The sequence below is a fragment of the Cupressus sempervirens genome, chromosome 11, assembly GCF_028749045.1.
Source record: "Cupressus sempervirens isolate cs-2001-9-10 chromosome 11, ASM2874904v1, whole genome shotgun sequence".
NCBI classification, from domain to species: domain Eukaryota; kingdom Viridiplantae; phylum Streptophyta; class Pinopsida; order Cupressales; family Cupressaceae; genus Cupressus; species Cupressus sempervirens.
This window is the reverse complement of record NC_143128.1, coordinates 323,600,051-323,627,638: the sequence shown is the minus strand read 5'-3', so window position 1 is coordinate 323,627,638 and position 27,588 is coordinate 323,600,051. Positions and strand designations below refer to the sequence as shown.

The 27,588-nt window shown below is 35.4% G+C and overlaps 1 protein-coding gene across 3 annotated transcripts in view; it reads right to left on the bottom strand.

Moving 5' to 3' along the window:
* LOC149529411 (Nucleotide/sugar transporter family protein) overlaps nucleotides 1–27,588 on the bottom strand; it is a 181,907-nt gene that overhangs the window by 128,594 nt on the left and 25,725 nt on the right. For all 3 annotated transcript variants that reach the window (XR_016358558.1, XR_016358559.1, XM_089809210.1), the window contains exons 2-3: nucleotides 2,939–3,046; nucleotides 2,678–2,712 (exon numbers count right to left, since the gene is read on the bottom strand). Coding sequence is in view for 1 of the 3 variants with exons in the window: in XM_089809210.1 (XP_089665336.1) it covers nucleotides 2,678–2,712; nucleotides 2,939–3,046 (143 nt within the window). In the remaining 2 variants the exon portion in view is untranslated. The remainder of the gene's footprint in view (nucleotides 1–2,677; nucleotides 2,713–2,938; nucleotides 3,047–27,588) is intronic.

Sequence of the window (27,588 nt, the reverse complement as noted above, 5' to 3'; positions counted from 1 at the left end):
TCAAGGCACAACTCTGCAAAAAGCAACTGCAAACTATTAAGGGCTGCTTTGATCTACCCCCATGCATCTCCTAAAATAACTTCCAGCACTATCAATAGTGAGAATCTACCATCCAATTCAAATAAGTCATAGATGAAGACCCACACTTTTACTACTAAATTCTACACTTGAGCTTCCAACTCAGCTAGTGGTATGATTAGCTTATTGGCTTCTTGGCCAATTGGAGCCTGAGGCCAATTCCCAAATGTCATCTCCTACTTCTATGATCAATTAACTTTAAAACCTCCATGTAGGCCATTTCCTTTTGTGCCCATTGAATGGGAAAGACAATCCTTGTTGCAGAATTTGGTCAATAAGACTTAACGCACTTGAAACCATCCACTGAAATGATGTGAACTAGGCTCTACACCTTTGCAATTTCATCTCCTTAGCCTACATTGAACATCCCCACATATACCTTCCTTCTATGATACATACATTCATCAATGTGTTAGGTAGCAAGACAGAGAGCTTGTGCTTGAATGCTTCCACTCAACAACCATGGGAGCCATAGTGGTTGTGATGTCAACTTAGTTACAATTTCCAACGTTTGCATATGAGAGGCAACAACGAAGTTTATAGTATCTCAATCCACTGGCATCCAAGTGATGCGATCCCAATAAAATTTACAAAATTCCTTCGCTAAGTCAAGGAAAACTAAATGTGTCCACCACTCAAGTCTCTACCTTGGCCTTTGACTCATTCTCTCTTACTTTCAACTTTGTGATTCGATTATCAAGTTCATCCAAGGTATCATCTTGTGCTGACATATTTTTGTGTGGTTGCAACTAGATCATCATTGGCATCACTCTTGGATATTAAGCTTTCAATGAGCGTTAAAATCTTATATTTTCTTTGGACATCCTTCTCTCCCCTGTAATTCATTTATTTTATTTCCCAGCTCATCAAACTTTGACTTTAAGGTATTTGTGCTTAGTTTTCTCTTCACTAAGCTCTATTGTTTGAGCCTCTTGTTGGTGTTCAACCACTAGATTTTGCATTTCAATTGTTTTGCCTTGTAGTTGACTGACTTCACAAAAAAATTGGCTCCCCTTAACTTCTAACCTCTAGTAAAATCTAACTCGTTTAATACTTTAAGCATACTGATATGCCTATATCAAAATGAAAGGAAAATAAAACAAGAGAGCTTGTTTGTAAAACAAGAGAGTCAGTTTGTTAAAACTAAACTAAATAAAATACCTAAGTTACCTCTTTTTCAAAATTCTTCTTCTATACTCTTGATTTCTAACAAACTCTTGGACAAGCATAGGAATAGCTATGCAACTTCTTTGAAACCTTCAGCACACAAACAAAAAAGAAAATTTGGCAATTTGTCGTTTGCAATGAAAATGAGGAAGAGTATGTCTGTGTTTATGATAGTTTGGAAAGCATTTTTACCGACAGTGGTTTAGTTTGATGTTTCATAGTCAAAGCCAGACGTGGTATATTATTAACTTGGAAAAAAAAATTAATTGCATCAAAAATCAAATGGGTTCATGGTTCTGCCTGGTTTGTTTCAAATTTGCTGAAGTTTATGCAGGATGCCGATGAACCCCCCAATGTTTCAGACACTTCCTACATGAAATTCTGTTTGCACCAAAGTGCACCACACATCCAAATTGAACCGGATGCAGATCAGAGCCTAGATGCCAACTGGCAACTTAGCATTCTATGCAAATATCATATAAGATATGATTATTGTGTTAGTGTTTTGTGGCTGCGTGAGAGATCGTTCTCACCTATTGGATAGCCTTCCTTTTGTTATCTGTTATTTATTTATTTTTGTTCCATGCTGGAGCATTAGTAAAGAAAACAGTACATGTGACTGTTGAGAAGGAACAGCTTCTTGTAAATGTCATCAAGTATTTAATGTGTCACCACCAGTGACTCTTTGTTTATCAAGTGTTAATAATCCTTCTGGGCACTATCAAGTTCGTGCAGAGACAAAATGTTTATATATGATCATTCAAGTGTGAAGATTTTGATCACAGTGATGAATGAAGAGCTATTATTGGGCCTGCTCTTTGTATTCGGCATCTGTCGGATGTATCTCGGTGTCTGCTACAGACATTATGATCTTTACTTATTATTTTAAATGGTTTTGTCTATAGTCGGAAGATACATAATATAATCTGTGAAATTCATATTGTGCTGTTGCTATTATCAGATGCTGAGCTGGCTATGCTCGATCTGCTTAAGGATTCTGTTGTTGATTGTTAAGAGTTAAGAATCTTTGTGAAAGATTCATTTTCAGAGCAAGCTTGTAAAGCTTTGTATTCATTTTTTAATCTTACAATAAAGGATTGTCCTTTTGCATGTGGCTGGAATTTTCCCTCGAGCAGGAGGGTTTTCCCGGGTTAAATAGTCACGTCGTCTGTTTGTATGCTTTTCTGGTTTTCTGTATATTGCATTTATAATTCTAGTTCGAAAACATTAACATATTGAAAATGCAAATGGTAAAAAATATATAAGCATTAAACCATCAGATTCATAAAGAGATTCTTTGATCACTGGCAACAATAACTACAAAGGTTTGAGACAATGGCATAAAACTCTTTGAGACAGTAATAACCATAAACGGAAAATAAACAATCATCCGATCATATTCACAGAAAACTTTGAGTTTGATGATACACACATTTCTGGTGTCATTCCATCTTGGAGCTTGACAATCTGCAAGGATCCATCAAAAGAACAGTTATTCATTCTTGAAACTTGGTGTGTACAAGTTCACCTCAGAACACAGACATACAAGAGCAAGCAAAACCTTCCACTGTGTAACCAAGATATAAAATACCAGAAGTTCCAAGGAGGATTAAGACAACTCCTTAAAGAATTATAAGCTACCAATCTTTGTTATGAATTTCTATCCAAATTACAAACTAACCAGAAAACATACCTTCAAAACTTTGACAACAACAAAGCAAAGGATGGAAGAAAACAGCATGTGCAACAATGTCAAACCCAATGGATAAGGGAAACCAATTTCCTTTGAAGACAATACCCACTGCAATAGGCAAACGTTTAAAGTCAGTAAATCCCTTCTTAATCTGCAATTACTACAAACATCTTCACAGTTAAAACATATTTGTATGTTTGCTGTCAAGCCCATCAACCATCATAATACCATTGAAAAGGTTTTCACCGACAGAATACATACCATGGATAAGGCATATGGGATAACATTTATTTAATATTTTAAAAGCAAGATTCTACGTGTTTTGCTCTCTTGAACTGAAAAAAAGACATTTGAGTGCAAAGTGCAGCAGCCATTAAATTTCTTAAAAGAAAATTAGAAAGATGGATTAAAAACAACTCACGGTTGAAAATGAAACCAAAGGAAACCAGGATCCTTTAACTTAGAAAAGGAGAAATGATTGGCTAAATACAAACAAAAAAGCCACCATTATGACTGCTGCAACTGTCTATTGATAAAGAATTAATCTATGTACGCCACAAAGTGTCCCCATGTTTTTTGACCCCATCCCTACTGGAAACATCTTGGGTACACGAAGGTGGAAAAGAAACATCCTCTATGCTTAAAAAGAAAAAGAAAAGAAGAAAATGTCCCCAATATGACAGGAAAACTTAAAATTTATGAAATGCAAGTGGACAGCAAGCCACCCCCACAACATCGCCAGGATGCCTAGACATCCCCAGCCATCATAGGGACAGACAGCCATAGCCTACAGCCCAGCACTAAAAAAATATATAAGTTAAAAAATAAACAAATAATTTTTGTACACTGAGCTCTGGTTACTTTATAGACTCTGACCCGTAGCCTGCAGTTTATACTCTTCATGACCTGTTAAATGAAACTCAAGTAAAGCTACCTTTCTATTATTTGCTATCAAATAAAGAGCAAGTAGATGCTGAGTTGGCTACAACGAAACAAGATCAACAAATCAGATATTAGGTCACTTTAAAAGTGCAGCTGGAACTGCTATCAGTGCATTTGTTTTGTTTTTAAGTTACGTTTTAGCCTTTCCATATGCAAATTCTCGATGCATTTATATCTCAAGAAAGCTGGAAGATATACATACATAAAATATTAAAAAACAGAGCATAACATTATTTTTTTCCTGATTATTGGAAAGTAGAACCATTTTTTATTATGATATCACCTTCGCAAATGATTTCAATGGATTTCTTGTTCACTCTGCAAGGGCAGTTGTCCAGTAGTTTTCGACATGATGTTTAAATGATTCTTCTTTACAGTTACTTGAATTGTGTGAAGAAGAAGGCATGGTTCTTTTCTATCTTGCAGCTGCTACATTGTCTGTAAGGACTCAAGATCGACAAATGGAGACTGAATAAGCCATCCCTAAAATGCTAAAAAAACTTTTATAGCTGATATTATGTTTTGAATTCCCTTCTTAACCTTTCTAGTATAAAAGGAAAATTGTTTTAAAAGCTTGGCTATTTGGGTAGAACTAGAGGTTACGTAATTCTAGAAAATAGTAAATCTATAAATTGACATATTCCATAGCTACAAGACTCGTACTCGCCTCGGACTCGACAAGCTAAGTTCAGGCTTGGAGTCTGACTCGGCAAATCGGAAAACCCAAGAAATTCAAAGATTTGTAAGGATTTAAAGCTTTATTCGTGCATCATTTAGTCAATTAACATCAAATACACAATAATTGAGATAAATAGAAGCTACTTTGCACACATACACAAGTTTACATAGATCACATAAATAAAAATGCAAATTTCTGAAGGAAATAAGTTAAACTAAATAACTCATTAGTAATATAAATAGTGTCATTGTCAAATATCTAAAATATTCATGGATTATGAAATCCATGGAATCAAGAGTTCAAAACATATATCAAAATGAAAGCTAGAGACTGGAAGACTAAAGCTCACAGCAGCCTATGCCTTCGTACATGTGCACCTAAGATAGGTCATGGAAGATTCTACAGCCATCTTCTCTCCCTTTGTCTGAAGCCCAACCTCAACGGCATCCTCAACTTTGTAAATGGAAATGCAACTTGAATTTGTAGAAGCCTCCTCCAAATGCTTCTTTTAGCTTCTCTAAATGTGTGAATGCAAGCTACAAACTTGCACAAACAATCAGCTATCAATATATGACAGCCAACTGATTTGCTAATTTATTTCTAGAAAACCAATATTCTTCTCTCAAATCCTCTCTCTTATTTATGTTTGCAAGTGATGGAATGGCCTTTTTAGGTCTTAGAGAAAACATGTAAACCCCAAAAAGCAACTTAGCATTATTAAATATTGGTTTTTTTGCACTTCATTTCTTGCTGGTCATGGCAGAATATAACCGCCAAGACTCTACAAGTCTAGAGAATCTTTAGACTCGGCAAGTCCAGCCAAGACTCTGCCAGACTTGCCCGAGTCTGAATCCAAAGCCAAAAAAAACTCTAGAAGTCAGGCTCGGCTCAGGACTCACTAAGTCCTGTAATAGTGATTTATAGTATATAGTATATACACACATTGACAACAAATGCAATGAAATTTTGTTATTGTGTGCTGACTCTCATGTGAATTCTCAATTAAGCTCTATAATTATGTAACAAGGTTCTATAACATATAGATGGATGCCTAACCATATGAATATAAAATAAGTTCTATATTTTAAAATTTGCTCCATTTTTAATAGTTAACCCTTAACAATGGCCTCTCAATAATCCATCCAAAAACACATGCCACAATCCTTTACTCTCGCCATCCTTGAAACTTGGTGCAACATAGGAGTTAATACCTAATACATATGACTGATATAATAGCATTTTTGAACACCTTATGTGATCAAAAACAATCATGCTTGATATAAAATTTTATTAAGGAACATTAAAGAAAGTTTGTGAAACAATACAAATGAGAAACGGATTTACATAAAATAACCTTGTGGGAATATACATCAAAAAGACATTCACAGTTGTATTATTCGGCAAATTACATCCAATAGAATAGGTTTGTTTTACACAGTCTCAATTTGTAGACCAACAACATATGTTTTCCAATCAATATTTCATACGTTCATAATTCAACCACAAAGTCCAATCTTGGCACTTTCATAAGAATATATAGATATAACAATAGAATCACCCAAAAAGGAATGACAATCATTCAATTGTCTAATTGCCACATAAGATACCAATAATTGCACAACCATCTCATGGCACTAGTACACCACTCATTAAATGGAAAAGTTCAAATGGATGACAACAACAAATAATAAGTTGATGGCATTACTTGGCCAATGGTTATCGACACGCTTCTCCTAAACTGCACAATACCTTCCTATACTATTGCTAAAGACTGTCCTTGGTTTGTGGTAGCAAATACGAACTTCTAATGAACCATAGTTGCTTGTGGTACTTCTAGGCATCCCCTAAAACATCACCATGCTCCAAGAGAGTGGCAGTGGCAAGTGTATCTATATTGTTGAGTACTTATAGTGAGATATCTACAATTATGCAACTATGACTTCTCTAAATGATTCATACTTAGGAACAAAACAACAACGAACTTACACAAGTCTCCATGCAAAACTATAACATTCTAAAACTTGTTGGCTAAAAAATTTGTACGTCACTGAGTACGAATAACAAAATTGTGACTTTAGGCAACATTTCATGAGATTTCCCTCTCCTCTCAGCAATAGGGGAGGCTCCCTTCTTACCGTAGGTGGTTTTAACAGGAACTTAATTGAAATTACAAAAAAGATGGTTCTTTTGATCAATTCCTCTTTTTTTAGGAATGACTTGCACAAAACTCTGACTTTCCAACCTAACAAAAAGTGTCTTATTGCTACGATAATACCAGTGACCTTGGAATTGACATAAGAACAACACCAAGGGCAGCAGTTTACTTTTTATATTTTTTGAAACAAAAACAAGAACCCAAAGTCTCCTACATATGTCTTGAATAAGGATTCAAGCAGAATAAATAGTAAAGCACAAAGTCTCTTACTGGATACTCTCAAATTTAATAAAAACGCTTACAATTGAAGCCCAAAGTCTTCAGCTCTAAGTAATTGCAACCACTACTATCTTTTACAATTTGTTGTCCTACAGCACAAAGTCTTCAAAAGTTCAAATTCAAATCCCTCTTGATCAAAGCTCCAATACTCACAATCAATATCCAGAAAATGTTGTCTCATAACATACTGAATCAACACAAAGTTTGAAAGCAAGTTGCCTCTTTTCTTAATAGCAATTTAGATTTACATCTAGGCACAAAGTCTTAGAGTGCACAATACAAATTGGCAGAATTTTCTTGCCTTGCCAAGATGATTATTTACAATGACCTCCCTCCTTTATATAGAAAAATAGGAGAGAGAAAGGTGGAGGAAAAAGTGGAACAACCTCAACCACCTTGATTCATCTCTAACTAGTTACTTTAACTTTATTCAAAATTTCATGTCTAATGCGATTGCAACTTAACTACATGAGTTGGTTGTACAGGTGCATGTTACCATGTACTTACAACATAGATGCTCTTAGCATGTAACTTTCCTACCGCTATTCTAATTAAAGCAAATGAAAATCTGATTTAAAGTATTCACATGGTATTACCGGTGTGTTGCAAAATCATTGTAACCTTCTTGAGTATGCTTGTTTCTCCAAATATCTCTTTGTTACAAATCTCCATTTGATTTTGGAGATTCTTCAATGAATACTTCCAACTTGCAAATGTATCCATTACACTGATGTTGAAGTCATCCACTTCAAGCTGTAAGCGGATGGCCTCTTTGAACTCTGTGAGAACATCTTCTTGATTCTTGAGTCCATTAATCTTCAGTGATGATTTTGCATGATAGCCCTCTGAATGCCTCTCTAATCATGCTTTCTTGGTTAGTTATCTTGGCTACTGCTACCTTTGCATCTTTTACAAGTCCTCGTAAAACTTTCTCTTTGTTGGTCATCACATGTGCATAATCATGGTTTATTTCAATAGACATGATGACTTTGTACTCAAACAAGACGTCCAAATCAATCTCCATCATGTTGTTCAAGGCACCAAGATTTCATCCAACAACTCAAGTTGATGATTGAGTGACTTGAGAATGTCATTCAATCCAGCACTAGTCTCTTTCTCTTTTGCTGGTGTCACTTTTCTTAACATTGCTGAATGGTGTGCCTGCACAACTATCACATGAAAGTTCCATAGAATATGAATATCATCATATGAAGGGTCCATAGCAAACTTGGGCGTGTAAAAACACAGATTCGAGCAAGGTATGTATAGAGAAAGGACATGGAATGTTCAATGATAGCAGATGAGTAAATAGGTCAAGCTTAGAATGACTCAAAACTAACATGAATAGCCAAAAACGAGTTTTTCTAGAGTGGATTGCATATGTGGACAGCGAGCTTTAAAATGTGCTATACTATAATGAAATGAAAAAATAACATACTTTAATAGGTGTACGTCATACTATGTATTTGGCAAGCATGTGGGAAATTCTTTATCCACAGGACAGCCATATGGAGGTTCGTGGAATGCGTATTGGTGGGACTTGCACTTGCATTGTCATGAGGAGAAAAGAGAGACTTGCTTCCGTATTAGAAATGAAGTTTATCCCCGACTGCACATGCAAGTAAATGGGACCTTGCACATGCAATTTGAAGAAGAAGACGGAAGAAAAAGAAGTGACAACATATATACAAAATCATGCAAATCTGAAAATGGAAATGATGAGACTTGCATATATAACACAACAAATATATACAACAAAAACCTTATGAAAAATAACAAAGAATCATAACCTTTTATCAAGAGACAAGAGAAGAAATCGTTTTAAACACTTATAAAAAAATCTGAAAATGCAATTAAAGAGATTTCTAGGATTTAGAAAGATTGCAAGATGATGAGTTAAATGGACTTCGAATCTTGACTCGGTCCTTGCAAGAGATGAGTCAAAATTCGTAGCTTGCCAAGTATAGGAAGTTAGACCAAAAAGTGCATCATTTTAGCAACCGTTTTGACCAAGCAATGTGCAACATGCAAAGAATTTGGAAAATGGCGTCCAAAGCATATCAAGTAATTTAGAAGACTTGAATGCAAGCTAGGGAGGATAGAAAATGCTTTCAGACTTACCTTAATCCAATCACTTGTTTTTTTAATAGTGCAAATTGCTCAAAACTAGGGGACTTTTTAGCAAAACCGTGCCCTAGATGGGTTGAGAAATGAAGATAACACTCAACAAACTCCATTTTTTAAAAGTCCAATGTATTCTTTGGGTGATTTTAGGCAAAAAAAAACCCTTAGATATGAGCATTTGAAAGCTGGTAAACCCGTTTTTGAGAAAAAAACCCAAAAAAGTGAGGTTTTGAGAGCCAAAAACATGTGTTTTTGAGCTAAAAATCGCCACTTTTGGGTGTTTGATCAAAAAAATTCATGTTATGAAGTAAAAATGCATTTTTTGGTTGCAATTGCATGTGAAAAATGTGCCCAAAAACCCTCCAAATGCAAACTGCAAGTTAAATACGGGATTTCCTTGTGCAAATGCATATATTATAATGTATGCAATGTGCTCCAAAATCTCCACTTTCTGTTTTCATTAAGGACTTAGTGCAAAACATAGTTTTGGAGACCATTTACATGTTTTTGAAAGACATGAAATTGGGCAAAAAATTGCCATTTTGCCTAGATGAAGTTTTAAAACATGAAAACATGTTTTAGAATACATGCAGTTGGGCCAAAAAATGTCACTTTGGCTTAGGCTAAGTGAGATGGGTTTTAAAATATTATATACACATGCAATTGAGGCCAAAATCACCACCTCGTGGATTTACATGTTATTAGAACATGTATTTTAACTTTAAAAGTCCATTATGTAGCAATTTTAAACGATGTATATGTAATGGGTTAGAAAAATCTCATTTAAATGAATCAACATATGCAAAATAAACTTATACATGCAACAACATATGTAAATGAGTAATATTTTCCCACTTACATTAATTAAAAAAGTTTTGAATGTGTAAATATATATTAAAAACCTACTTAACACATTAAAACATGTTATTGCATATAAAAAATCCATTTAAATAAATATTGGGACTTATAATTTAGTGGGAGTGTTTTTTTATGAAGTATTTTGCATGTGGATAGATGCAAGATGAAATAAAAATCTCACTCTATACACTTAAGTTGTCTCATGCAATTATATTTAATATTTAACTATAGTTTTTAATAAAGTAACATGAAAAATAGTTTAGAAATACACTATTTTCATAAAACATATAAAACTGTGGTCAAATCAACTCAGAATGAGTTGTGTCGACAGTAGAAACTGTGTAGCCGACATGCTCATGTTGTCAATAAAGATTTTGTAGCCGACGAGTAGATTAGGATTGTTATGTAGCCGACGGACCCCTTCGGGAAGGTTCAGTGGGAAGTATTTATACTCTGTCTGGGATCATTGTAAATCATCTTATGATCTGTATGTATTCTCTTGGCATATGCGAATAATAAAAGGAGTAATATTGTTCTTGTTTATTGTTTGTGTGCGTTAATCCATTGATCTATGCGGTAAACATTTGGCGCCGTTGCCCGATGGACTTGGAACAAAGGCTAGAATGAAGACTGATGCCGAATCAGTTAAACAAAAATAAGAATAAGCTAAAGGACAAAGACGAAATCCACACAGCTCAAGAAAATTTAATTTTGGCGCAGCAGGCGGAACGCAGACGAAGGTTTCAGAAGATTGCCGACGAACACCGAAGGGCTAAAGAATTGTTGGAGGAGACTCAACAGTGGGTGGAATTGGTGGAAGAAGCAAGGGAGGAATTTTTGAACCTATATTCGCCGAGGGAAGAGAATCCAAACGGAAGGGAATTAACTCGCATGGCTCAGAGTGCCGAGGGACCACGAGCGTGGAGTGAACTCTTCGTCCACGATACACTTCCGAAACGAGACGACCCTTCTTCACCAGAGAACACAACTATTGGAGATAAGACAATTGTTGGAGAGAGCGTCAGTGTGGGAGTGCAGACTACCAATGTGGGAGTGCAAAGCGACGATGCGGGAGTGCAAAGCACTGATGTGGGAGTAAACAACGCCAATGTTACAGGACTGAACAACGCCCATGCACAAAATCTAGTAGGGATGGCGGGATCAAAGGAAAAGCTGCCGAAGTTTGATGGTGATGGTATGGCTGATCCAATTCGACACTGTAAAACATGTGAAACGATTTGGAGGGCGAATGGCATAATAAAAAATACAAACGAATGGGTCCGACAATTTCTGGCAACCCTAAGGGGTGTCGCAATCGATTGGTTCACCAATGCAGATCCCCAGGAATGGCGCCAAATGTTTACCGCCTAGATCAATGGATTAATGCACAGACAATAAACAAGAACAGCAGTACTCCTTTTATTATTCGCATATGCCAAGAGAATACATACAGATCATAAGATGATTTACAATGATCCCAAACGAAGTATAAATACTTCCCGCCGAACCTTCCCGAAGGGGTCCGTCGGCTACATAACAATCCTAATCTACTCGTCGGCTACAAAATCTTTATCGACAACATGAGCTCATTGACTGCACAATTTGAGTTGATAGAGTTGCCTACGCCAAAGCCTGAACCCTAGGTTCATTTGGATGTGATTGATTCAGATGCTGTGGTCACAATCTCATCTTCCTTGTTGACGGAGGCACAGTCAGAGCAACCTGAGAGAATGGAGGTGATAGATAGAGTGAGCGAATTTCTGAGGCAGCAGTTCCAACTCATTCCTGCAAAGGTTGGACCGTCCATTCAATCCCCAAGTCATGGAGGAGTCCCTCCAGGTCTGGTAACCATATCAGAGCCACAGGAGGTGGTAGTTCCACAGTCGGAGGGTGTGCCCAGGAAGGAGGAGGTAGCACCAGATGTGGACATGGTTACTGCACCTATAGCAGAGATGAATAGTGATGGGGAGTGGACCATGGATGATGTGCCGAAGGAAGATTATGGATTGGATGATGACAGATGCAGAGATTACCTCAAGGCTATGCGGGCTGCGCTGCAGGAGGGACACAATGTGGCATTGCAGGCTATGACTCGACAAAGAGAATGGCATTTGGTTCGAGCTTATATCAGAGGGATTTGTCCACAGCGATTCCATTCATGATTTGAGGACAGAGGATGGCCAGCAGTTGAGACACCGGAGATGTTGGCGGATTGGGCCACTGAGCCGGAGTTGGGTCCGTGCAACACTTCCATGGAGAAGCTAGCGCAGGAGATAGTAGGATTGTACAAAGAAGTCTACTATGCTCGCAAGCGTGCGGAGGCAGACAGGGCAGCAAACAGGGTCGTAGCAGAGAGGTCTCTAGCAACAGAGAAGGAGGCTAGGAAAAAGGTAAATGCAGATCTAGCCAGCCAACAAGCAACGTGGGCAGCTGGCCGTGCAGTACTGTTACGGGATAAGGAAGCGGCTGAGCAGGAATTACAGTTAGCAAAGACTCAGGCTATGGATGCAGCGCTTCTCCTGAACGAAGCCATAGAGGTTAACACGCGGATTCAGAAGGATTTGAGCATCCGAATGGAGCAAGTCTACGAATTACGTCGGCAACAGCATTCTTCAAGATCGCAGCCTCCTCTATAGTGTATATTCTTGCTCTATTGTACTTTGTGGTCTCCTGTTTTTGTTAGTTTTGAAGTCACTAGGAGACGACTTTCCTTTTGGGGGGGATGATTTCATCGGTAGAAACTATGTAGCCGACGAGCTCATGTTGTCAGTAAAGATTTTGTAGCCACCGGATAGATTAGGATTGTTATGTAGCCAACGAACCCCTCTGGGAAGGTTCAGTGGGAAGTATTTATATCCCGTTTGGGATCATTGTAAATCATCTTATGATTTGTATGTATTCTCTTGGCATATGCGAATAATAAAAGGAGTATTGTTGTTCTTATTCATTGTCTGTGTGCGTTAATCCATTGATCTATGCGGTAAACAAGTTGAAATTTTGAAATGGACCACAAAATCCACTTTAAAAATTACATATAATTTAATATCATGCAATTACCAATAAAAAGCCCACTCTTATGAGGTTTTTAATAAAAATATGCAGTTGACCGAAAAAATCCCACTTTCTCCCTTATAACTTGAGCTAGATAACTCCGATTTGGACCTAAGTTAGCTCCAATTGAGTGAAATTCCAAAGGCTATTCACCTAAGGCAAATATAAAATCATTAACTGTTTACAACACAAAGAAAAGATGCAAAAGATTGCCAAAAATCGAGCATTTGCAATGCAAGAAGAAAGCAGTACTGTTACGGGATAAGGAAGCGGCTGAGCAGGAATTACAGTTAGCAAAGACTCAAGCTATGGATGCAGTGCTTCTCCTGAACGAAGCCATAGAGGTTAACACACGGATTCAAAAGGATTTGAGCATCCGAACGGAGCAAGTCTACGAATTACGTCGGCAACAGCATTCTTCAAGATCGCAGCCTCCTCTATAGTGTATATTCTTGCTCTATTGTACTTTGTGGTCTCCTGTTTTTGTTAGTTTTGAAGTCACTAGGAGACGACTTTCCTTTTAGGGGGGATGATTTCATCGGTAGAAACTATGTAGCCGACGGGCTCATGTTGTCAGTAAAGATTTTGTAGCCACCGGATAGATTAGGATTGTTATGTAGCCAACGAACCCCTCTGGGAAGGTTCAGCGAGAAGTATTTATATCCCGTTTGGGATCATTGTAAATCATCTTATGATTTGTATGTATTCTCTTGGCATATGCGAATAATAAAAGGAGTATTGTTGTTCTTATTCATTGTCTGTGTGCGTTAATCCATTGATCTATGCGGTAAACAAGTTGAAATTTTGAAATGGACCACAAAATCCACTTTAAAAATTACATATAATTTAATATCATGCAATTACCAATAAAAAGCCCACTCTTATGAGGTTTTTAATAAAAATATGCAATTGACCGAAAAAATCCCACTTTCTCCCTTATAACTTGAGCTAGACAACTCCGATTTGGACCTAAGTTAGCTCCAATTGAGTGAAATTCCAAGGGCTATTCACCTAAGGCAAATATAAAATCATTAACTATTTACAACACAAAGAAAAGATGCAAAAGATTGCCAAAAATCGAGCATTTGAAATGCAAGAAGAAAAACTCTTACCAACAAACAACTGGGGATAATCTCGACGGAAAACCTTCAAAAGAACACATAGGCAAGACCGCACAAAGAACAATTCCGAGATAATGAATTGTTTTCATGATACCTCATCAATGCGTTAAAAGAAAGAGGATGCGCCTACAAATCCATGAGAAAATTGTGTAGGGTTGTCTCAATTTTGTGATGTCAAAATTGAGGACAGCACAACTCACTGCAATTGTTAACTAGTTTATCGAACAACTGTCAGCATTAACTTAGAACAAAGTTCATCAACTACCTACAGTAAAAAGCTTAACCAGAGCTCTTAGTAGGTAAATCACACACTAATTTCAACATTCTCCCACTTGATATTCTTTATAGGAGCCTAGAATGTCCCTAGATATTCTCCTCACAAATTTCCTACAAAACCAATATTAGTATAGCATAACATCAAATATATTAGTAAGAAATATAATCTATTCTAAGTTAGTAAGGGAAATTGATCCTAGGATTGCCTCTAGGTCGGGCATCATGTCGTCTTTCCATGGAGCACTAATCCAAGATCTCTTGGATATGGACACCGTTATCCAAGCCTACACATATGCATATGACTGAGTTTCAGCATATATACTACCCGTGGGAGATTAGGGAAACCATAAGTTCCTTTAATCCCCCTCAGATAGGAATCCATCTCTAATGAATACATAGTTCATTTTATATGGTAACCATATCCGCCTAAATTTGGGTACGAACCCTGAAACTATGGTGACCATGACAATCATCGATAGCCCCCCTGAAGATATTGGGATCCATCTCTAATGAGCATTACACTCATCCTCTATGGAATCCCAAACTCATTCTCGAGAATGCATCTCTAATGAACATTACATTCATCCTCTATAGAATCCAGAATAAGTGATTAAAGATATAATAAATAATTTGATATCGCCATTTTATTAATTTCCTTTTCTGAATTCACCATTTTACATTACTGAATGTCGATAACAAATGATAGTAATTACATACATATATATATATATATATATATATATATATATATATATATATATATATATATATATATATATATATATATATATATATATATATATATATATATATATACCTTCTCAAACGCTCAAAAAATCTAAAACTGCTTGTCTTTAAAAGAATTCTTGATCTGCTCTGCTACTATGCCTTTTTAAGATCACTCTCTTCCAAGTGGGACTCTCTTGATCTCAAAGTGAGATCACTCTCTCCCCACTAGACTCTCTTGATCTTATCATATAAATTAATACCATTCTCGATATTCTACTATTACTCCAATTAAGGATTCTATAAGAATTCTTGCATAAATCATATAAACTAAATTTAAAATATACATTACTCTCTAATAAATGAAATTACATTTATAATTACATAAAACATACAAACTAGACTTAAAATACTATTATTTCTTAATAGCCAAAATTATCTTTATACTACATACTTGATGGGATCAAGCATCGTCTCTAGTTCTTTTAACACCTTTGAATATCATAATACCTCTAAAATAATATATCTCTAAATGCTAAATAAAATTGCTTTTAATTAACATTGCCATAAATTCTTACCTGAGCGTGTGATATCTAACAATATGCTTACCTCGCAGTACTTACCCTTCAATAATTCATGTCTTTGGTCCCTAATTGATCTGCGTGCGGGAATGAATATTGTGTGTGAAGCTTTGCCGACTTTGAATGAGCAATATGTAACGGTTAAGGCTTTACTCAGCAGCACTGGCATTCAAGATTGAGTAATGGCCCTGGATATTATAGTCGTTGCACTGGCATTCAAGATTGAGTACTGGATAAGTTCCTTGCTATTCTTTACTAGGTCTCTCTTTGACTTCAATATTTATCAGGTTTGGAAAATGAAGACTCTATCTACGAACACATTCATCCAAACACGGGGCATATTCCAATTCATTTCAACATTTTGTGCTTGCATAACAGTTTCTGTGGTTTGTAGATGCATACGCAAGTGTAATTTTGCCACTCTTCAATGATTTGGCCCTACCATATGTACGGTATCTCCATTTAAAGCATTGCTCAGCAAAAGACGTTCACAAATACAAGCCATTTACACTTTTGTCAAATCTATGAGGTATCAAAGACAAGCACCGAAGACGCACTCCATTGCATTGATGGGGCATTTAAGATGTCAGTTGATTCCATCCTTATACACTACGTATTGTATCAAATTTTGGTTCATCGTATGTTGTAGATTGATCCCTATTGAATTCTTCAAACCACCATCCATCCATGATTTCATGTTGTACTCGCCACTTGCATCGTGGTCGATGTATGCTTTATATGCTCGTTGCTTTTTTAAGGGTCATAACCTTCTACATTAGGTTAGGTGATTATGTTTATTTATTTAATTAATTAATATTTAATTATTAAAATTGTTTATTGAGTTTGTCTGTTTAATCAATATTATTAATTATTATATCAATTTAACCAATTCTATTTAATCAATATATATTTTTATTTATTATGTAATAATCAATCAACTATATATATGTAGTTTTCGTTAATTACAATTAGTAATATTAATATTGGATTTCATTATTAGTGGGATATTACAGAACCAATCTCATGTTTGAGATTGGTATGATCCCATCTCATCCCTCCACAACTAAAAGTTAATGATACTCATAGATCTCGTCAAAGAATCGGCAATGCTTTCCCGAGTGTCAATTTTCTCTAGCTAAACCTTCCTTGTGTCAACCATGTTTCTAAAAAAATGATATAGCATCTACATGTCTAATCTATGCATGATAGGCAGAATTCTTCAACAAATGAATAACACTTTGTGAATCACAAATCAATATTTTAAATTTTATGATTTCCTAGTCTTTGTAACGACACTGCTTCCTTGCAAGCATGTGACGTCACCCTACACTGCTTCATTTGCAGAGAATACAACTACCTCTTGATGCTTACTCATCCAACTTATTTCTGCTCCAAAAGAAGTAAAGACATATCCACTAGCTGATCTATGGTTATCTGAGTCTCCATTCCAATCATAATCCACAAACCCCTATATGTTTAGTCAGTCAAGACTTAGCATTTTAGCATCAATTTAGGGGGTCAAGTCTATGGGTGAGCATAAGAAGTCAGATTTCAAGGTGTGTGGGTCAGGTTGGAGTGAGAATAAAATTCACCCTTGAAACCAAATCTAGGATGATGAATGGTTAAATTGGCAAAGTTTTGGTAAGGGGCAAGTGACTTAGTGTTGAGGGGATTCCCCAAGACAAGGCGAAACCTGCCTGTCTTTGGGGAAATTTCCCAAAGATAGTGGAATCCCCCTACCTTTTCGGGAAAAATACCTCAACTCCACCCAATTTCTGCCCCCTCCCAATGGTGAAATCCCAACAGACACCTCAATTTAGCCCAATTCCATGTAAATGCAGCAAGGCAATGAAGTGAGTTTTGGACAAGTATGAGAGGGATTAATTGTAAGCTCAATTAGGAAAAAAAGTTTGAGAAATATAAGTGATTCCCCAAGAGAGAGCAGAATCCACCCTCTCATGGGGATAAAATCCCTTAGCACCTTTAAATTCCACGCCCGCAATATGAGAATCTTTCGGCACAAACAAAATTTATGCCAAACTTGGCGAAAACTAAAGATGAAATGGTTTGTTTGGTCAAGTTTTAACGGAAATGATTAAGTGTTTGGAATATTCCCCAAAAAACATGGGAACTTGCTGCCTTTGGGGAAAGAATTCCCAACTTTACTTAATTTCTATCACCTCCCAAAGACAAAATTCCCAAATGATTGAGTTATCTGCTCATCCTTGGCGAAAATTCCCCATCTACATTGAATTTCCTCTACAAACACAAGCACAAAATCCCAACAATTAATTGATTTCCACTGAAAATTGAGCTGGAGGCATGAAGTTCAATCAAAGTCTAACATGTGATGCCAATTTACAAGCAAGCACGCATGAACTTCCCCAAGAGAGGGCAGAATCCGACCTCTTATGGAAATAACATTCCAAAAATACCATGATTTCCACCCCATCTAATCTCAGAAATCAATCTTTTTAAACAACAAACTCTCCTTACTAAGGTCAACCTTATGGGGCTGAAAATCAAATTAAATGGAAAGTTTTCATTGGCTCACAATGCCAAGTTGGCCTTCTTGTAGAAACTTGCCATCGCCTATATAAGGAAGAAGAAATGGATTCATTTCAACACCAAACCTGTAACAAACGGATTTTCATATCTAAATCAAAGACATTTAATACTAATAACTCCCAATGTTTATAAAAAAGTAACTGGATCCATTTCACATGATGATGACTACTTTTAACAAATAACAGAAAGTAACTGCAAAAATATTCAAGATTGATTATTAACTATTCTTAACTGTAACTTCATGGTCAGCTGAAATAAATAGAACAACGACTCTATCATGAAAATAATCATATTCAATTTAAATAACAACTATCTATTCCTAACTGTAGTCATGTTTAGCTGAAATGAATATAATAACGACTATCTATCATAATTGTAATCATGCTTAACTGAAAATAAACTTATTCTTATTCAATTGAAATAGCAAATAACTATTCTAACTACAGTCATATTCAACTGAAATTAAACGACTAACATATATGTATCCAAAGTAAATGCTTAACAAGAAAGAAGGGAACATACAAGTATCATCGGAGGATCTTTTATCTGGTTGTGCAAGCCTCGGCACTGGTGAGAGAAGAAGCATTGTCATAGGCTTAACCTCCCAATCACGGACCATACTTATCCCCACACATCCTAACATATTAGAATGGCCCTCCCTACCTCGAGATCGGGCTTGGGATGTTCTTCAATCCAGCCATCCGAGCATCCAAGTGTTTTGAGTGCCTACTCAGTTATATCTATATAACTAACGTTACAGACATCAAGTGATCATTAGATGGCACATATGCCTATAAACTACCTTAGCCAAAGATTTTCGATGGGTACATTGACCCGATCACCACCGCTCGACTTGACAACAGATTCCATTCAAGGATAAGCATGAGCTATTAAGTACTTCATTATTTAAGTTATTCATGTCTAATTTCTTTTCTGTTTCCTTGTAGGTTCATTCCACTTCTTCACCATTTCATGGCTATCAGCAGATGAATCCCAGGTGCATTAGAATTTATGAGCTCACTGCCCCTTTTTCACCTCTTCACCATTGTGGCTTTATTGCCAATGATTTCCAAGTGCATTGGATGAGCATACTACTCTTATTGTACATTTATCATGGTTTAAAACAATATAATTCTTGTTGTTGATATCCATACTATTTGTGATGGTTCATATATCATTTTGAGACCCCTAAAGTTACCACTCAACTTCTTTATTGATGGTCTGAGATACGATGAAAATATATAAAGAAAATCAAAAATGGAAGGCTCTATGAAATTCGAAGGTGACCAACAACAATGCTACATATGATAATCTTTGTCCTAATACTGAATTACCATGCCTAGCCAGCTACACTAGGTCTTACATTCACGAAAAAGGCAGTAATAAAAAATGTTGGAAGCTTTTCAAAACCTGGTATATATGTGATTGAAGACCTTGACTTGGGATCAGCACCCTCACATCTTCTAGCCGGAACTCTTGCATGGCTCAGTTGTAACACACAAATTCGATCAATGTTGGATACGGCAATTGCAAGGTGCTGGTGGATACAAATAAATTACTGTGATATCATGGAACTCAGATTGTTGTAAAGTAGGGTATTTGGAAATGGTAGCCGAAAGATAGTAAGGCTGGGGTTTTGTGATGTCCAACTTCCATTATGGCTTCTATTTTAAAGACTAGTCATGGCTTCTTGGCTCCCATCGGTTTCGAAGAAAGAAATCCATTCGAATTCCAATTATTAATTCAATTATGGAGAGAGGAAAGAATAAATAAATAAAAAAGAAAGTTGGAAAGAAGAATTGGAAAGATTAAGATTTTCAAATGTTATTATAATATATATTTGTATACGTGCATGTAAGTATATAAATAGGGTGACATCATTAAATTATGTTATTATAATTTATTGGTGTCATTTTATTTGTATATTTATATGTATGTATGTAAGTATTTATTATAATAATATGATGAAGATTAATTAAAAATCTCGAGGTATATCTTACATTTTAAATTAGATTATTTTATGTTTTTCCTAGATTATTTTCTTAATAGCTCATGCGGGTCCCATAAATGTACCCTATGATCAAGTCATCACATCCCCTTCCAAGGAAGTTTAAGGTCATACATGCCGATCTCAGTGACTGAACTAAGCTAACATCTCATTCCGATGATCCCGTCAAGCAATGCTTCCCCCCTCTTCGTCTTCTCCTGGAATCACTCCTGAGAAACGCTTTCGCCATAATCATAATTCCTTAATAATTCATAAAAATGTATTAATAGTTATTTTAAATCAAACAACTGCTAATCACCTAATAACAGTTATTGGTTATTAACCATCTACATTAACAGTTAATACAACGTTTATAAATAACTACCTATTTCGCATGATCATGAAAGAATAATTCGTTAAATCCAACAATTATGAACAAATTTAAAATTAGGGCAAATTTTGGGATGTAACAAAACCACTACAACTTGTCTCCGTTACAGGACCAGCAAGATATCTGCATGAAATAGCAGCGAGTTGGTCTTAAAATTGGCAGCGGTTTAGCCCCAAAAAAGGCGGTGGTCTCACAAACAAAGGTGCATTTTGCTAGGATCAGAAATGAAGGGCAGCAAGAAAACAAATCTGGGCATGTGCAATTAAATAACTTGCCTATTTTCAGATCTTTTCAACAGGATTTCATCTCAGAATCTGCAAGAAAGTATGAAATAATATTTTTCTTGATCCATTCTTGTTTAATATTATATGGTTTCTTTTCATAAAATTTTGAGTTTTCTTGCATGTGAACTTAATGCTCGTCTTCTTTGTTTTGTAAGGTGGATTCAAGAGATCAGCCAGAGTTAGAAAGCAAGGATGCTTCAAGAAGGTGGATGACTCTAGATTTCAAGACTTAGAATAATGTCCCCTTTTAGGGTTATTCAAGATTGATACTTATTTAATCAATCGTAATGGTCATAGTAGTCATTTCAGCTATCGAATGATATTATTATTTGGATTTATGACCAGAGGATATAGATGTTATACAAGTTGCCTGGACACCATCTATGGACTCCCTCAAAGTTTACAGGTCCAAGTCCATTTCACGAAGATACACAGAATACTGACCCCTACCCTCTATTGGGATAAGATCCATTAGGTTGGATTATACAAGCCCCTCCTTGGTCACACTATACTCCTCCTCCATAAGTCAGATAATGATCATGTTGAGGATTACTTTTAGGTTTAAGGAGACTTCACATGTAAAAAAGTCGCTTAGACACCAATCCTCAATAGTTGTTCCCTAAAAGTTTACACGTCCAAGTCCGTTTCACGAAGATTTACAAAACGCTGACCCCTACCCTCTATTCAAATACAACCATTGGTTGGAATTTACTCAAGCCTCTCCTTGATTGCATCCTAGACTCTTATCTTTAAATACTGAATATGATAATATTGAGAATAATTTTCATAATAATGATAATAGTATTTACATTAATAAATGATACTCTTTTTATCCTCAAAATAACATAATTATTCTTTTATAAGTTATGCAAGTAAATAATTAAGATATGTGCATGTATTTATTCCCCATCATTTATCAAAATAAGTATTTATGTTAGTTCACAAATCAAATTATTCATTAAACTAATTATTTAGATTTATGTTAGTTCACCATATCTATAATAACAATAATATAAAAATTAACTTATAACATTAAATATACCTGCACTTGCTTAGTAGGCGGGTCCCTCTCGTACCCATGGCATTGGTATGTGCTCACCTTTTTAATGACCTTCCCGTATCACCTGTGGTCACCTTTCCCTCATTTTTTATTTTTCATGTTCTCCTTTGGATTTTATCTTTTGTTACTTATTTCCTTTTTATCGTCCTCCTTCATTTCATATATTGCTCAAGTTAGTAGTGGGTCCACCTTCCCACAAGGCTAGGTTCATCAATTAGGAAGTTCCCTTATGATTTGCATAGCTTTTAATATTCTTTTCTTTTTATTCGTAGTATTCCCCATGCTTTTATATTTTCTTTCCACGCCCATGTCATCAGTTTTGATTGGGCATATATACCGTTGTCATTTGGCGTAGAAGGGTGTGACACTTGACGTGGCCCCTCTTAATTATAAGTTTTGATTGATTCGATCCACAATATGGGGCATACTACTTTAGTTAGGAGGTTTATTACTTTCATTATTTATTGACTTTATTAGTTTGTTTACGATTAGCTATTTATTAGTTATTATTATCATTACATTGATACTTAGATATAAATTTATACTTGATTATTTACATATTCATTATTAGTTAATACTTGTTTGTATGATTACTACACCACATTTAATCAATATACAGATTGATTTATTTAGTTGTTTCCTTCTTTTAATTAATGGCTTAATTAATTAATTTCCTAAATGCTTATCATGTGAAGGAATAGTTATATTTTTCACTTTATTCTAATTATGCTTATCGATGCATTGATCATCAGTAGGATATCCTTGTTTGCTATTTAAGTATGTTTATTAGCTGAGTTTTACTACCTTAATGATCCTAATAGATTCAACCACCTACATCTTCAACTCATTGATACGCACGTTTGTCTTAACTTGATATCTCCCAATTGGTTGATGTCACTTTCTTTTATTATGCCTTTAGTTGATACTTTAAATATTGTTTCTTATTTATGTTTATAATTATTGTATTACATCCAATATAATATTATAATTCATTTAACTTTTCCTTTTAATTTTATTATTTATTACTAAACCCTATACTAGGAAGGGCCATCACAGTGCCACCCTCCCAAAATTGATTGTCCTCAAGCAATTACAATTTTCCTCCTTATTTGATAATGACAATAGGTAACTTAGAGTGAGTTTGTTTTTTCTTATTTCCTAGACAGATAATTATGTGTGAGTAGTTGTGTTGTTTTCTTATTAGTAAATTCATATCTTAAGTTATCTAGGTATCATTACTGTTCCTAGCCAACTAATATAGAGTTACATCAATGTGGAAATATGAAATATGTAAGCACAAATAGACACAGAGTATACATGAGGCATATTAATGCATGAAAACACAAAGCATACACATTGATGCAAGAAGACACGAAGCATACACATTGTATACACATCTTATAGAGACTATTGTTTACCAAAATCTTTTAAAAACACATTTTTATAGTTCATTCCTTTGAATAGACAGATTGATCAATTCAACTTTTCCCTATAGGATGGCAAGATCATAGCTTTGATACCACCTGTACTTTTAGGACTAGTCAGGAGTGATACTTATTTAATTAATTGTAATGTTCATAGTAGTCATTTCAATTATCGAATGGTGATGTTATTTGAATTTATGTCCAGAGGATATAAATGTTATTCAAGTTGCCTAGACACCATCTATGGACTCCCTCAAAGTTTATATGCCAAGTTTGTTTCACAAAGATTAACAAAGCACTGACCCCTACCCTCTATTAGGATAAGATTCATTAGATTGGATTTATACAAGCCCCTCCTTGGTAACACTATGCTTCTTCATAAATTAAATAATGATAATGTTGGAGATTATTTTTGGGTTTGAGAAGGAGACTTCAGGTGTAATCAAGTTGCTTAGACACCAATCCTCAATAAGTGTTCCCTTAAAGTTTATAGGTCCAAGTTCGTTTCACAAAGATTTATGGAACATTGACCCCCACCCTCTATTGGGATACACCCCTTGATTTAAATTGAATCATCTCTCTCCTTGATTGCATCCTAGACTCCTCTCTTTATATGCCTGATAATAACAATATTGAGAATTATTTTCATAATAATGATAATAGTATTACATTAATAAATGATATTGTCTTTATCCTCAAAATAACATAATTATTATTTTAAAGTTATGCAAGTATATAATTAAGATATGTGCATGTATTTATTCCCCATCTCTTATCAAATTAATAATTTACGTTAGTTCATATATCAAATTATTCATTAAACTAAGTATTTAGACTTATGTTTGTTCACCATATATATAATAACAATAATATAAAAAATGAATTTATAACATTAAGTATACCTACACTTGCTTGGTAGGTGGATCCACCTCGTATTTGTGGCATTGGTACATGCTTACCTTTTTAATAACCTTTACGTATCACTCATGCTCCCCTTTCTTCATTTGATACTTTTCGTGTTCTCCCTTGGATTTTATCTTTTGCTACTTATTTCCTTTGTATCGTCCTCCTTCATTTCATATTTTGCTCAAGTTAGTAGTGGGTCCACCTTCCCACGTGGCTAGGTCCATTGATTAGGAAGTTTCCTTATGATCTCCATGACTTTTAATAATCTTTTCTTTTTATTCGCAGTATTCCCCATGCTTTCTTATTTTTTCTTTCCACCCCTATGTTATCTGTTTTGATTGGGCATATATACCACCATCATTTGGTATGGAAGGATGTGACACTTGACGTGGCCCCTCTAAATTATAAGTTTTGATTGGTTCGACCCACACTATGGGCATACTACTTTAGTTAGGGGATTTATTACTTTCATTATCTATTGACTTATTATTTTGTTTAGGATTAGCTATTTATTAGGTATTATTATTATTATTTTCTCAATAATAGTTTTTTATTTTATTAATAATAATAAGTAAAGAGTTTACAATGTTTTCTCCTCAGTTAAACTTCACAAGGATCTATTAATAACTTTTCATTGCATTCAGCACCAATTCCTTCCAAAAAGGTTTTTTTCAACACATTGTACAAAACAATAATAATATTGTCATGACAAACAAAGCATCTCAGTCTGGATCTATGCAATCTTCTACATTACCAAGTTGGGCATACTATCAACACCAAAAACTTCCACAATAGTGCATCATTGATTCACCATTACACGTTGCATCCACCAAAACATCAAACATTCCCTGGTACAAGACCCTACTCGACATGTAGCAACACTACTCATTACCTGAATGGTAACAAAAGTTCTCCAAATCAAAACCCATTTTGGCTACCTATCTTTAAATCTAAAGCCTACCTTTCCAACAAATTGGACACTTTGTTATCTTTTTCCATCTTCACAGTTACCCCATCAACCATTGCAATCTACACAAAAATATTCTTCCCACCCTAACCCAGGCCTCAGATATAGTTGATTTTTAAACTTTGCTATTTTCAAAGAAAAACATTCAAAATTCGTTTACTCCTGAGCACTGTGGCAAACATTACCCAAATTAAGAACAATCAAATAAACTACACATTTCAAACCCTCTTAAGGGTAAGCCAAGAGCTATCCGCTCACCTTAGGGCTAGAGGAATGAATCCCCCAATTCTTTCATCCAGCAACACATTTAAATTACATTCCTCGCTCTAGGACTTATCTTCTCCGGCTTTTTGTGGGTCCTCTTCCCTAGCCTTCAACTTCTCTTGCAAATCTATATCATCTTCCGGCCACCAATTCGCCCACTCCATGGCATTGACCTCCTAGTCTAGAATGTGCTCCATGAGCAATAATTTAAGTGCGTACCAACCCATTTGTGCTTGCCTAAATCTCAGGTGCCTCTTGCTTTCACTGAACCGCCAAATCCAAGGATCTTTCCTATCCCAATTTCCTTCTCTCCAAGTAGCAAACCCCAACCTGAGATTGAAATTTGTAGGATTTCGTCCAATTTCATGAGGTTTTGGGCTGATACAAGTTTTCGCATGATAAACCTCACTCTTTCCTTTTTTTCCCCAAGCTGAAGCACCCAAGCCATTATCATTGAATAAATGTTAGTATTGGCCATGTGCATGTTCTCCAATTGAAAAAACAATTCTCCAAGTAGTAGCTCAATTACATCCATGAGTTTCTTATGTCTGAACTCAAACATTTGGCTTACTCTTCGCTTCTTTACCACTCCATAAAAAGGATGCTACTAGTTTTCTCAGGTTAGTGTGAAAGAGGACTCCATGAAAACTTTCCCTTTACCACTGTGATTCCGTCTACAAGGGTTATTCCTTAGAATGTAAGTTATTTGCAAAGTGGAGTGGCATAATCAATATTGATAAGGCCCATCCCATCTTCAATAAATGTTGCATGATGCACACCAAACAACAAGCATGTCATCGCACATATACTTGAGTGCTTATGGGAAGTCGTAAATTCTCTTATCAGTTCCCTTGATTTATTTCTCCATCCTCATGTGGGTTTGAATATTTAACATTCTCAATCACAACTTAATTCAAATTTAAATTAGAGCCCAATTGGACATCCTATTAACTTCTTTGTTTCCCATTCTTTTGATGTGTGAAATTTTAAAATCTTCTAAAGAGGTTAATTCCTACCTTATGTTGGAGATGTGATTCTTTAGGTGCCAAGCCTCCAACAATCCCTTTATTATTGCATTTATGATTATAAAAGAATACCCTTCCACATGCAATTTGGACACCCCAAGCTTTTTTGATAGCTCTGATTGCTAGTAGAGCAGCCTCTGCTTCTGCAATATTATTAGTCCCCTCTTGTAATCTTTTACTTGCTAATGTTGTTAGAAGTTGTAATCTTTCCTTGGTGTGTTTATAAACCAAGGTTAGAACTCCTTTCTTTATTATTATAATATATTAAGATATAAGCCAAGGTATCCTAATATATTTCTTTTTTGTCCTTTTTCCACTACATCTTATTTTGTCATCTAGTGGAATATGTGAGGATAAATATGTATTGTAATTTCTAATTTTAGATTATTCCTCCTTAAGAGGAATCTCACACTTGGCCTCACACACATATGAATGGTGGCATTCATAGACATGGGAGTTACATTCTAACTCCTCTCTCTCATCTCTATTTAAGAGATGACCCTCTTCTCTCATTTAACAATGAGGTTTCTTCCTCTTCTCAATTATTGTATGAGCAATTGCTCTCTTGCTCTTTCTCTCTTTCTTCTTAGGCTTTTCATGCCTCATTCATAATGTCACAAGGGGTTTTCTTTGCTTTCCCCTTTCCAAATATCTTGTCTCATGGTGTTGGAGCTTGAAGCTTTCTCTCTCCTATTTTATGGTAATATTTTTTCATGCATTTACTCACTTAGATTCTTTCCTGGTATTGCTTATTTACAGATTTCTTTTTCCATTTCTAACATGGTATCAGAGCAGTTTAATCTTTGTTTTGAGTGTTTGCATGAAGGTACGATTCGAAGGAGACTCTTTAGAGAGATTTCACTAATTTCTTTTTTAATCTTCTTAAGATGGAAGAAATTGAATTTTTTTTTTTTTGGATTTGGCTGGTTTACCGCCAAACTCGTTTAACTTTTGTTTGCTCTAATTTGTGCAGGTTACTTCT